We start from the raw sequence: 13662 nt of genomic DNA on the forward strand, positions 1-13662 counted from the left end.
AGAGAGAGAGAGAGAGAGTGAGTGTCAGCAATCTGCTTTGTGATTCCGAAACCATCATAGATTCTGATACTGAAAACTAGAGTATCACTGATAGCGATGGAGTTGGGGAAGAGACACGGTTTCGTTTCGGGAATTGAGAACCAACATTCTTTTATCTATCTATTTATCTATCTACATATACATATATATATATATATATATATATATATATAGATATATAAATATATATGTGTGTGTGTGTGTGTGTGTGTGTGTGTATGAAGCTATAACCTGGTGGATTTCTAAGATTTAAAACTGTCCCGGTAGTTTATGTGCAGGCTAAATTAAACTTAAAACAGTTCCCACAGCAAATAGGCCTATGGATTCCAGTGACCAAGATCGTAATAAATGACCGGTATGAAAATAAGGTTTTATTTTTATTTTTATCATCCTTCAATGCAAGAAACCTGCTCTCTTCGTTATTTGATGATTACGTCACTGATTTAGTTTCAAGGTCATAAGGTCACAGAAACGTCAGACATTGTCGAAAACCATGAACTGTCTTTAAATATAATAATTCCTCAAAAGTAAAAAAAAAAAAAAAAAAAACAGCAACACAGAAAGTAACACTGCCTTTGCCATGCAGTATTTATTGAGAACAATATCTTCATTTTTTTCCCTGTTGAATAGAGATTTCTTATTTTGAAAGTTTGTTTTGTAATATCGATAGTCACCAATTTTCGCTCGTGCATTGTTTTTATCATCAGGATGGTTCAGCCTGTATTTGAAATGTGTTAGTAGTAGGCCTAGAGTTCTAATCAAATGAAGTAGTTTTGAATAATGGCCCTTGAATAATTGCGTATTTCACAAGATTTTTTTTATTGTTTAAAGTCATTGACACAAAGAATAAGTAATTACCCTTTTCAACCCATTTTCCCGGGGATTAGGAATATAATCTGATTATACGAGGGTTGTCCGTAGAAGAATGTTCCCAAAGATTTTTCACAATGAAAAACATGATTACTGGCTTTGAATAATACATTTTTGGAAAGATTAGACTTTGTCCTATTTTCCGACATAAACTCTGTTGAGATCAATGCATTTTTGCATGCGGTGTAATATCTTTATGCGTGAATCGTAGAACTCTCCCGCCACTCTGCAAAGGTAGCTTTAAACATCTTTCAGCTCCTCTCCGGTTCTGAAATGTGTTATGGACGTCTGCACGTCAGTCTTTGAATTCTCTGCGCCATTTGCGCAAGTATTGTACGCTCATACACTTTTCTCCGTAGACTTCACACACTTGGGAATGAATGTCCACCAGTGCAGTGTTTTTTGCACACAAAAAACGAATCACAGAGCGTAATTCGCACCTAGCGGTAGAAGCTAGTGAGGGCTTCATCTCTATCGGCTGTCAAGCCAAGGCCAAGTGTTGCAGACAGCTAGCTCACCGGGGTGGGGGATCCCGCGTAACAGCGTTCCTTGCAACTGCAGCTCCTTGGGAACCTTATTATACAGACAACCCAATTAATTTGATGAAACAAAAAACCGAACTTCCCGACATGGTGTGTTCCCGGTTCACGCATGCGCAAGTGGTTCCTTCACGCATGCGCACATTGTCTAATGTGTCTTTACCAGCAGAGACGAGGCGCAGCCGCGCAGATGGCGGCCAGAGGTCGACCAGGTAAGAGGAAGTCAGTGTCTCGATTTGGACAGATGAGATTTAATCTAGTGACTTCGGGGGGGGGTTGGGGGGGGTATTTGTGTAAAAGTGTTTATTTCTAATTGAATTATTTGACGTACAGACTCAGGTGAGACGAGCAAGGACAGAGAATGAGGTATTAATTGCATGATCGGTTATAATTCAGTACATGGGAGTCATTTTAAGAGGGTTGGGCCACTTAGCCCCCTCTAGAAACTGATGACGCATCCCCCCCTTTTCCAAGAATTGATTTGCCCCTTAGCCTTTGCAATGATAATAACAATAAAAGTATATATATATATATATATATATATATATATATATATATATATATATATATATATATATATATAGTATTATATGAGTGGGTGGGGCGCACCTGTCTGCTGCTTTACTTCCTAAATACAGTTCTTATATAGCTCCAAAATGATCCAAAATGCGCACAAATTTCAAGGGGGTGGCTTACAGCGGCCCCCCTACCCCATAGGCTGATAGGCCTTGCTTCGCTCGCCACCCTTCCCATACCATAAGTTTTAAACCTATGTGGCCCCCGCCCCCTCCCCCCACCACCAAGAAAACTCTGAAATGACGCCACTGGTTCAGTCCTAGATGTGTTATTCGTAGCTTTGTCTCTTGGGTCAACCTGACCTAACTTAACCTACGTTGATCTTAACCTACGTAGGTCAGAGAAATGTGCACCATTGTCTACGGGGTTTTCGCTGAGAGTTTCAACTTCGCAGTTGTATACCAAGAATAATTATAACGGCTTTGACATCCTTCTCAGGTCAATTGATATTTTTTTTTTAATAATACTTCAATACTGCATCGAATTAGAATTGCTACAGTGTAGCACAATTCCATTATCTCAGCCTGTTCATAACGAAAAGTCTCTGAACTTAATTTTGGGATTTTAATAACTTTGGAATTTTAAGTGAAACTCTCAGATCCTTCTCTGTCGTAGCGAATTTTACCAACTAGCAGAGACCATTAGGAAAGTCTGTCTAGTTATTTAATATTAACATGTAATTGTGCATTTCTAGTTGAACACGCCTATGTTTAGAAATAGAATAAAAGACAGCAAGAAAGTACATATGAAAACAACAGGGATCAGGAACAAACTGCTATTTAAAATATGCAATATAAAATATGACCTAAATATTCAGTCTGGATCCTTGTTTTCTCTAGTAATTTTTTACTGTAATCATTTGTATATTGGAATACGGTTCCATTGCTAATTTAGTTGTGAGTTCTGAAGGCCACAGATTACCGTCTGGAAAAGCTGTCGGTTTTGGAGTAAATAAATTGATCAACATAGTGGTTTTCATTTGTCCCTTGAAGACTTCATCCTTTAGGATTGAAGGAATTACTATAGTAGATTCACCTCAACAGTGCATTTGATGTCTAAGGCCAGTCCCTTACGACGTTCCTGATTGGCTGTTGATAAGCCAATCACAGGGCTGGAAACTCTCAGTCTCTCTCTAGAGTTCACACAGGCAGGATGTATGTTCCACCTCTCCTAAAGGATACTTTTGAAAGGCGTATCCTTCAGGAGAGGTGGAACATAGCTCCTACCCATGTGAACTCTCGACAGAGACTGAGAGTTTCTACCCTGTGATTGCCTTATCAACAGCCAATCAGGAGCGTTGTAAGGGACTGGCCTTAGACATCAAATGCACGGTTGATGTGAATCTACTATAGTGTGCATCATCAATACATGAATATATTTGAAAGTCATATGCTTTGGGTCTTTGAAAGGTATTTAAATGAAGAATTGTCACTTTTTTGCAATACTGATAAGGACTGATTTCTTATATTATTACCTGTAAATACGTAACAGTTCCTCAGAAAAATATACATTAGTTTCAAATTGTGTCGGTTGGCAATATGAGTATTTAATCAATCAATTCTAAGGAATGTCATGAGGATCAAGAGTTTAAACAAAGGGTTGAGGTGATAAAGTTAACACTTGTAGGTACCTAGTATACCATAACTTCAAATCAACAGCACCGGCGGCAATAAAATCCTTATATTGAGAAACATAGTAAATCCATTATGGTAAAAAAAAAAACCGTAAGGCTACAACATTTTATGATACCAATACCCAAGACAATAAAAGCAGCTCACTTATGTAGCGATTAAATCCTTATTTGCAATACATTACTTTTGAAAAAAAAAAAAAAAAAAAAAAGACAGATTTTTTTAATAACATCAAAAAGCGACCAATAAACCTTAAGGAACTCCACAGATCCTTCATTTTAGACAGGGAATTTTCTGGCCTATCATTGGCTTTCGATGACGTCATATATTACTCCGACAGCCACGTCATGTAAAGGTTGCCATATATCACTAACATGTTAACTCTAAAGTCGTCATTTATGTAAATATATCATGTCTTTGTATACAAGTTAATTGTCACAAAGTCTTAAATTGAAAATTTAATATTTTCCAATACAGTTGAAATAAAGAAATGACCTTAAAGTGTTTTTATTCACTGAAGAGTGAAGTTTTTTTTTTTTACTGGAATACAGACCAGATTCTAATCCAAGGATTCTACAGTAATAAGCAAAAAACTAATTTAAGCTCTGCTGCAAATAACGATATAAAATCTAATTTAATTCTTTCATAACTTTTCATCAGATGACATATAATTTTAAATCATTATTGAGAGAGAAGAACAATAATTATCGATGCACGACCAAGATGTTTGTAAAGCGCCCTACAGACTATCATACATGTATGATCAAATTGGCGTTGGACAATCCAATTTGAGAATGTAGAGGCTTGTTTGAAGGATTGAACAAGCAGTTTGAAGCTAACTTGTCCAACAAGACGTTTGGCCAGCATGCTTGACGAGTCTGTAGTGGTGTTTGATCATACATGCTCATTTGGTCACCATCAACCATGGCGAACGCACAAGATAACCAAGAATTTTGGATAGAGTTCATTGAACTCTATCAATCATTTCCATGTCTTTGGAAGGTTAAAAGTGAGGAATACAAAAATAGGACACTAAAGGCAAAGTGTCAGCAAAAATTGCTTGATAATGAGAGAACACATCCCAAATGCCACCAAGGATATGATACCAAAGAAAATTAACTCTCTTCGTACTAGCTACAGGAGAGAATTAAAAAAGGTGGTTCAAAAGTGAGAAATCCTGGTTTGCTGCAACTGAAGACATGTATGTACCCTCCTTATGGTTTTTCGGTGCTCTAAATTTTCTCCGAGACCAGGAAATTCAGGAAGAAGGGATATCTACAATAGACATTGATGAAGAGGTGAGGAAATATTCAAACACATTTAATGCAATGTATATATATTTAGGTAGTTTTTTTGTACACTCTGTAGATACAGATACAACTTTCAGTATATCCAAGTAGTATCAATTTATATCTGATAAACCTGATGTTATCAAGAGATAATGGTAATTGTCAGTGTAGAGAATCACATATCTTAATGATAGTACATCAAATAAGGAAATAAATAAATCATGGTTGCGGTCTACATTAATATTAATGTAGCTTCCAGTGTATTAGAGTTCGTGAATGTATTTATATATGCACTGTCAGTATGTCTACAAACAATGCACAAATAATTACCTATGTTTAGCTAATTTTGCTAGATTTGGTAAAGCACCAAGAGTACCCATGTACGAGAACATAATGCACAGTTACCCTAAACAATATGTAATCAAGCTATATAAATTCTAGTTCAGCTATACTTCCATGTGATCCTACATACTTGCTAGGGCATCCATCCTGGGCCATTGAAATACTGACAATACTTATTGCGTACATCCTTGGCTGACAATGAAGACTGTTGAACAGTTGGTTCAAAAGGAATGAGCTGCCTTCTACTGATACTTTCTACATATTGTTCTCCATCTCCACTCATATAATTATGCAAGTAGCAACATGCAAGGATTATTTTGGACACTTTAGTTGGGGATAGATTGATTGTCGAGTGTAAAATACGAAACCTAGATGACAACATGCCAAAGGTCCTTTCCACTACATTTCTGGCTCGTGACACCCTATAATTGTATATCTGTTGTTCTTTAGTAAGATTGGCATGACTATATGGCTTCATGATATTCTCCAACAGAGGGAACGCATCATCCCCTATTAAAACATAAGGAACAGGATCAGTTGTTCCTGGTAGAGGGCTTGGTGAGGAATGTAAGTTTATTCCTCTGTTAATCTTGACTAAATCTTGTGTTTCCATAAACACCCCCATCTGAGACCTCTTCCATTTGTTCCTATATGTACCATAAGGAACTGACATTTGGCATTAACTATAGCCATTAAAACTACACTAAAAGTACCTTTATAATTATAGTAGAAGAACCAGAGTTATATGGCTTTGTTTTTATTTTAACATGTTTTTCCATCAATAGCTCCGAGGCAGTGAGGAAAGTCCCATTTCCGATCAAACTCTTCAGACAGACATCCATTCCTCCTGGCTCTCTGGTATCTGTGAATATTAATAGGATACATAAATATCTTCCAAATAATACCCTTAAATGTTAATTTGGTTACAAATTCACTATAGAATGATCCAACTAAAGATATCATCAAAGGAACACACACAATCCGGCCCCTTTTTCTCTCTCTTTCTCTGCAGATTTAACTTTTAGATATTTTTTTTCATCAGTCATCTAAATGCCAATGGAAATGTTGTGAATCCCTGGGGGTTTTCACGAACCAGGGACGGATCCAGAATTTTTTTTGTGGGAAGGGGGTGGGGGGAGGAACAAAATCTTCCCATTTATATATATTTTGTTTTTTATTCACAAACAAAATCTCTAAATATATATATATACTATATATATATAGTATATATATATATATATATATATATATATATTATTTTTTTATTTATTTTGCTTGAGGGCAGGGGGATCACATCCTCACTGACTGTTTAACCCTTAATCGCCGAAGCGGTAAATAAAAAAATTACTCCCGTGTGCCGGAGGGGTTTGAGAGTGAGCGTGTAAGCGGAAAAAATATTTTTTTCAAAAAATCACAGCGCGCTTAGTTTTAAAGATTAAGAGTTCATTTTTGGCTCCCTTTTTTGTCATTGCTTGAAGTTTAGTATGCAACCATCAGAAATGAAAAAAATTATCCTTATCATATATAAATAATGCGATATATGATAGCGCAAAAACGAAATTTCATATATAATTGTATTCAAATCGCGCTGTGCGCCAAACGGTTAGAGGTAACAAGTTACTTTTTTTTTCGTTGTAATGTGCACTAAATTGCAATCATTTTGATATATAACACATTGTAAAACGATAAAAGCAACACAGAGAAAATATTATCACAAAATGATGCATGAATTCGTAGCGCGCGGATGTAAAAAAAATAATTTTTGAAAAATTCACCATAAATCGAGATATTGTTCTAGAGACTTGCAATTTGTTTCAAAATGAAGGTAAATGATTGAATATTACGATACTGTAAGAGTTTTAGCTTACAAATGCAGTTTTCGACCATTTCGAACGAGTTAAAGTTGACCGAATGTCGAATTTTTGTTTAAAATTTTTTTTTATATGCAAATATAAAAAAAATGAGAAATGCTACAACCTTCCAATAATTTTTGTTATATTGTGCATGTTTTTGCGCATATTTTTCATATAAACAAAACTCTAAAAAAGCGTAATATGAAAAGGCACAAATATTAGGAGAATGTGACCTACGCTTTGTTTCCGAGATTTTCGGCCGAGAATCGGCCCGCGGACGGAATAAAAATTATTTTTTTCAATATTCACCATAAATCGAGATATTGTTCTAGAGACTTGCAATATGTTTTAAATTTAAGATAAATGATTGAATATTACTTAAGCTGTAAGGCAATTTTTAATGTTATAAAAATGCGTTTTGGTTTTTTTGGAACCTTTATTTTCGGTTGAGGTCAAGTTGAACCGGATCGTAGTTCTTTTTTTTTTCCCAAAGGATAAAAAAAATAACTTTTATTATACCGATATATTTAATATAGAAAATAACAAATATTTACAAAAAAAATGAGAAACAACGGCATAACTTCCAATTCCATTATAATATTTGTATTTTTATGTTATAAATGCTTTTTTTGACCTTTTTCGGTTGAAGTCAAATGCCTTTGTTTGACCTTTTCGGGTTGAGTCAAAGTTTGGACCGATCGTAGTTTTTTTTCGGTACTTATCGTACTTTTATATGCAAATATTTCAAAAATGAGAAACGCTGCAACCTTCCAATATTTTTTGTTATATTTTGCATGTTTTGCGCACATTTCCATATATAAACCTTTAAAAAAGCGTAATATGAAAAGGCTCAAATATTAGGAGAATGTTTGACCTACGCGTTCCGAGATTTTCGGCCGAGAATCGCGCGACGGAGGGGAAAAAAATATTTTTTTCAAAAATTCACCATAAATAGAGATATCGTTCTAGAGACTTGCAATTTGTTTTAAAATTAAGATAAATGATTGAATACTACTAGACTGTAAGATTTTTATGTTATAAATGCGCTTTTTGACCTTTTCGGTTGAGTCAAAGTTGACCGATCGTAGTTTTTTTCGTACTTTTATCGTACTTTATATGCAAATATTTCAAAAATGAGAAATGCTACAACCTTCCAATATTTTTGTTATATTGTGCACGTTTTGCGCACATTTCCATATATAAAACTTTAAAAAAAGCGTAATAAGAAAAGGCTCAAATATTAGGAGAATGTGACCTACGCGTTTCGGAAATTTTCGGGCGAGAATCGTCGCGCGGAGGGGAAAAAAATATTTTTTTCAAAAATTCACCATAAATCTAGATATTGTTCTAGAGACTTGCAATATGTTTTAAACTTAAGATAAATGATTGAATATTACTATACTGTAATATTTTTATGTTATAAATGCGTTTTTTTTACCTTTTCAGTTGAGTCAAAGTTGACCGATCGTAGTTTTTTTCGTACTTATCGTACTTTATATGCAAATATTTCAAAAATGATAAAATGCTACAACCTTCCAATATTTTTTGTTTTATATTGTGCATATTTTTGCGCACATTTCCATATATAAACCTTTAAAAAAGCGTAATATGAAAAAAAAGGCTCAAATATTAGGAGAATGTGACCTACGCGTTTCGAGATTTTCGGCCGAGAATCGGCGCGCGGAGGGGATTTTTTTTTCAAAAATTCACCATAAATCGAGATATTGTTCTAGAGACTTGCAATTTGTTTTAAAATTAAGATAAATGATTGAATATTACTAGACTGTAAGATTTTGTATGTTATAAATGCGTTTTTGACCTTTTCGGTTGAGTCAAAGTTGACCGATTCGAAAAAGTAGTTTTTTTCGTACTTATCGTACTTTATATGCAAATATTTCAAAAATAAGAATGCTACAACCTTCCAATATTTTTTGTCTATAGTGTGCCATGTGCGCACATTTCCATATATTAAAACTATAAAATAAGTGTAATATGAAAAGGCACAAATATTAGGAGAATGTGACCTACGCGTTTCGGAGATTTTCGGCCGAGAATCGGCGCGCGGAGGGAATAAAAATATTTTTTCAAATATTCACCATAAATCGAGATATTGTTCTAGAGACTTGCAATTTGTTTTAAAGTGAAGGTAAATGATTGAATATTACTAGACTGTAAGTAATTTGCTTACCCAAAAAAAAAATATTTATAATATATATATATATATATATATATATATATATATATATATATATATATATATATATATATATATATATATAATTTTTTTTTTTATACGAAAATATATATATTACATTCTTCGATTCTGGTACCAATACATAAATAAAAGGAATGCAGGTGACACTTCTCTTTTCGCATACAATGAAATGTCTTATTATTATTTTATCATGCACACATTCAGATATATAGAAAATTGTATAAATATAAAACTAAATATAAAATAAATGCAGAATACTCACTCGTAATCCTGACTCTTTCTTCTATTATTATTTTCTCCCTCCTCCATTGAAGAGTCTTGCATTTTTTTCCACTCGACATGACGAGGTACAGGTGGAGGAGGGAGACGCGCGCCCTTACTGCTGATGGACCCGGCGGCCCGTGCGCCTCCGCTGTCGGTTTCGGTGGGGGCGCGCTCCAATACATGACCTTAGTGTGGTACTTTCGGTCACACTCCCCTATCCTGCAAAGAGCAACATTGCAGAGACGACAGAAGAACCGGGTGTCTCTCCTTCTGCCATTCATATGGCACACCCGGCACCGCACCTTTCTGCCTTCGCCCTTCTAGGGCCTCCAGTATGTGTTCCCCTGGCTGCAGCCGACACGCAGGGTCCACTACCCGACGAGAAGCGGTGATGGCGGGGCCGGCAGCAAGAGGGGCGTCGTCAGCAGGGGCGGCGGCAGCAGGAGCGTCGTCAGCAGGGGCGGCGGCAGCAGGGGCGTCGTCAGCAGGGCGGCGGCAGCAGTGGGCGTCGTCAGCAGGGCGTCGTCAGTACGGGCGGCGGCAGCAGGGGGCGGCGGCAGGTCGAGCGAAGTTGGCCCTCCTATCTGCCCTTTCCTCTAGGGGCAGATCTGCAGCTCGGGGCAGGGGGTCAGTTATGGAAGGCCACTCATCGGGATCGAAGTTGATGAGGGCATTCCCGGACTACCTCTAGGAACTGTATGTGGGTCAACCTCGGAAGATTGTCACCGCGGTACCCACAGTACAGTGTGTAGGCATTTTGGAGGGCCAACTGAAGGATGTATTTGAGGAACTTCTGTGTCCACCTTCTGGTTCTCCTGGCGAAGGGATAGTACTGGATGAGCTGATCAAAGAGATCAACTCCTCCCATGTGCCTGTTGTAGTGCCCAATGACAGTAGGCCGCTCGGTACGAAACTCCTCAAACACAACTCGGCCTGTCGACGTGTCTTCTTCCGCTGTACGATCTCTTTCTTGGATGGGTTCATGACTCGTCGTAATCATGGGGACGAGTCGGACACCCTTCCAACAGATGACGAAGACAGCGCCCTTCCGCCGCCACTCTGTCTCTCCTCTTGCCAGGTGTTGCGGATGACTAGCGAACCTCTTGAGGACATTCGGGGCCCCACGCACCAACCGAAGGGTACCACTGACGTGAACACCTGCTTCATACAGTTCCTGGGCCAGGGATACCGAGTTATAATAATTATCCATAAACAGGTGATATCCCTGGTTACGGAAACGTCCCACAAGGTTGAATACAATGTCACGCGCGTGGAGAAGACCCGGCCCGGTATACACTGAAAAGTCCACAACGTATCCAGTGTTGGCCTCGGTAATGAGAAAGAATTTCACACCATATTCTTGGCTTCTTGGGGTTATACACTTTTATACTAAGACGTCCTTTGTAAGGCATCATCCCCTCATCCAAAGACAGGTTCTTTCCAGGAATCACGAGATTACTACACCGCTCACGGATATAATCCAACACTCTACGCACTAAAATGAGGCGATCACTGTTATTCCGGGGTATGGCCCTTCGGTTGAAGGCGTTGAAGTACCTGTCCAACGCCAGGCACAGTCGGCATACATAAAAAATAATATCTCCTCCAATATTGCCTGACGTCGACAGCAGGTGTCATACCAAAATAAATGTGGAGCCCCAAAAAATGCGCCATGTCAATGAGGTTGCAACCCCTCCAGTAATACGACAAGGTCGTCCTCAGCTCATACCGGCAGTACCGAGCGTAGTCCACCGTCTCGTGTACCAGGTATTCCAGCAATTCCCGCGTCAGGAAAAGCTGGATGAACCCCAAAACAGTCAGGGGTACTGGTACGGTCATCCCAGGGGTTGCCGTGAAGGGGTGCATGTTAGGAGGGGTGGGGTCCTCCGTCCACCCCTCGTCACTCTCCGACGACCGACCTTCACCTTGGCTGGCGCGACGAGCCGACCTTCTACGTGCCCGTGCGCGCGCACGCGCACGGGTGCGGGCACGATGCACACTACCCCCTCCCCCCCGTTGGCCCATCACCCTCACTTAGGCCCTCACTTTCTGTATCGTCCTCTGCGATAAAACTTGAGCCCGTATCCCCACCCTCCCCTCCTCCTCAGATTCCCCCTCGTAAGCACTGAACCCACTGAATTCGAGCTCACTTTCGGGATGTGAGCCTCGAACGGACATTGGGGGCAAATATTCATCCTCACTTTCATCGGGACTGATGTCCTCATCACTCGATGACCATCCGCCATCAAAATGAGGACTTGCGACATGTTCCCGATCAAGCTCCGAAAGATATTCGTCTATGTCCCTTGGTTGGAGGCCTCCCAAATGCCTACGATGCCCCTAAGGACGCCCACATGTTCCTAGGGGTAACCAAAGGCATACCATGTGTTCCTGAAAACACTTTCAGCCACACGTGGCCGCACAGAACGGCCTTGAGGCGCGGGGTCATGCTGGGTGCTTGGCCCCTCGCCAGCATCCAGGTCCAAAAACTCACCTTACACGATCCTTCCGACGGGTAAAACGCGCCTTTCACGGTTCACACGTCGTTGAGATATATCTACGAATGTCCGTAGCAATACAAATGCTCAAAGTCTCGCACAAGTCCAGAAAAACACGCTTTTCACGAAAAGATCGCTATTCGGATGGTGCGCTACTGATGCTGGCTGGAGCGAGAAGAAGGGATATCGCGCATGCGCACCTGGGTCACACTTCAAAACAAAAACAAGGCCTTGATCCCATGAACTCCCAGCATCCCCCAAGGCGCGTGATTCAAAGTTTTAGGCCTGGTAGGCCTATAAGTATTTTTTTTTCCGCGAATTTAAAAAAAAAACTTTCGTATGTCGACGTAAAATACGTCCAGTCGGCACCCGACAGACAATTTTATCTTCGACGTAAAATACGTCCAGTCGGCGTTTAAGGGTTAATTAAGCTTAGTTTGGGTCGGTCTTCAGTACAATCTTTTTTTGGACCAGTGGGAGGATCATCATCCCCATACCCCCCCCCCCCTTCCCCCTGGATCCGTCCCTGTCAGAAACCCGAGAGTGAAAACCCGTGCTTTAGTTAATTTCTTGACACAAGACACATTTGTCTGTAATGTTAAGATTTTATATGATGTTTATCAATATATAATGTAATAATTGACTTTCAACCATTCCCCGTGTTTTCTAGGTACCAGGGACCTCTGGATGTGACACACAAGAATCCACAAAGAAAAGAAAAAGTTGTCTGCTGAGGGGAAAAAAATAGAATTACTAGAGTTAGCTTGTAAGCACCTTGAAAAGGACGAGGTGTGGATCCATTAGGACAGAGCTGGGCAGAGGAATTTAAAAAATTAGAAGAAAACCAGCAAAATTTACGCTAGAAAAGCTATTAATGATATATTATATGAGGGCCGACTCGGGAGACTCAACATGAACTCGGTGTGAAAATTAATGAACCACAAACTCTTACGATCAGTACAAAAATCAGATCATATGAACACTGTAAGAGTAATCACTCATCCTGTTGTCAAGGAACATAGGTCCATAGAGGATCTATTAAATGATCCACAATTTAGTTAATATGACTGAGTACCAGTAACTGAAATATAAGTAGCCTACATAATGTGAAATTTATTTCTCATACATTCATGTAATTAATTAGATACACTATGTTTTTATGGATATACCGGTAAACAGTACTGTTATATTTTTGTTTAAACTCTCTCTCTCTCTCTTTCTCTATCTCTCTTTCTCTCTCTCTCTCGATATGCAATGACATTTGCTTACACCTGTGATAAATATTATTTTAATTTCATAAGCTGCTTCCTACAACTGTAAAAGAGCAAATGATAAAATAAGCATTCATTAATTTGTTTTTTTTACCTTACCTTTATTACATCTTTTAGTGATGACACTATAGCATCACACGTCTCTATCACAATGTTACCAAGACTCTGAGGAGAGATGCAGCACGCAAACTTCAGATCTTCGAAGGAATCTCCAGTTGCAAGAAATCGGAGAGTACATAACAATCGTTGACTTGCTGGTATAGCATCTCTGAGTT

At 38.7% G+C, this 13662-nt stretch overlaps 1 protein-coding gene across 1 annotated transcript; it reads right to left on the bottom strand.

Moving 5' to 3' along the window:
* Positions 1–5419: 5419 nt before the first annotated feature.
* LOC135211290 (putative nuclease HARBI1) lies at positions 5420–5959 on the bottom strand. The gene has a single exon (XM_064244608.1). It carries the CDS (start codon positions 5957–5959, stop codon positions 5420–5422), a length of 540 nt encoding a protein of 179 aa, XP_064100678.1.
* Positions 5960–13662: the final 7703 nt, after the last annotated feature.

The sequence above is a fragment of the Macrobrachium nipponense genome, chromosome 4 (genome assembly GCF_015104395.2).
Source record: "Macrobrachium nipponense isolate FS-2020 chromosome 4, ASM1510439v2, whole genome shotgun sequence".
Taxonomy (NCBI): Eukaryota; Metazoa; Arthropoda; class Malacostraca; order Decapoda; family Palaemonidae; genus Macrobrachium; species Macrobrachium nipponense.

Coding starts and splice junctions, on each gene's coding strand:
- LOC135211290 (XM_064244608.1), bottom strand. CDS start 5,959: ATGTCAGTTCCTTATGGTACATATAGGAACAAATGGAAGAGGTCTCAG.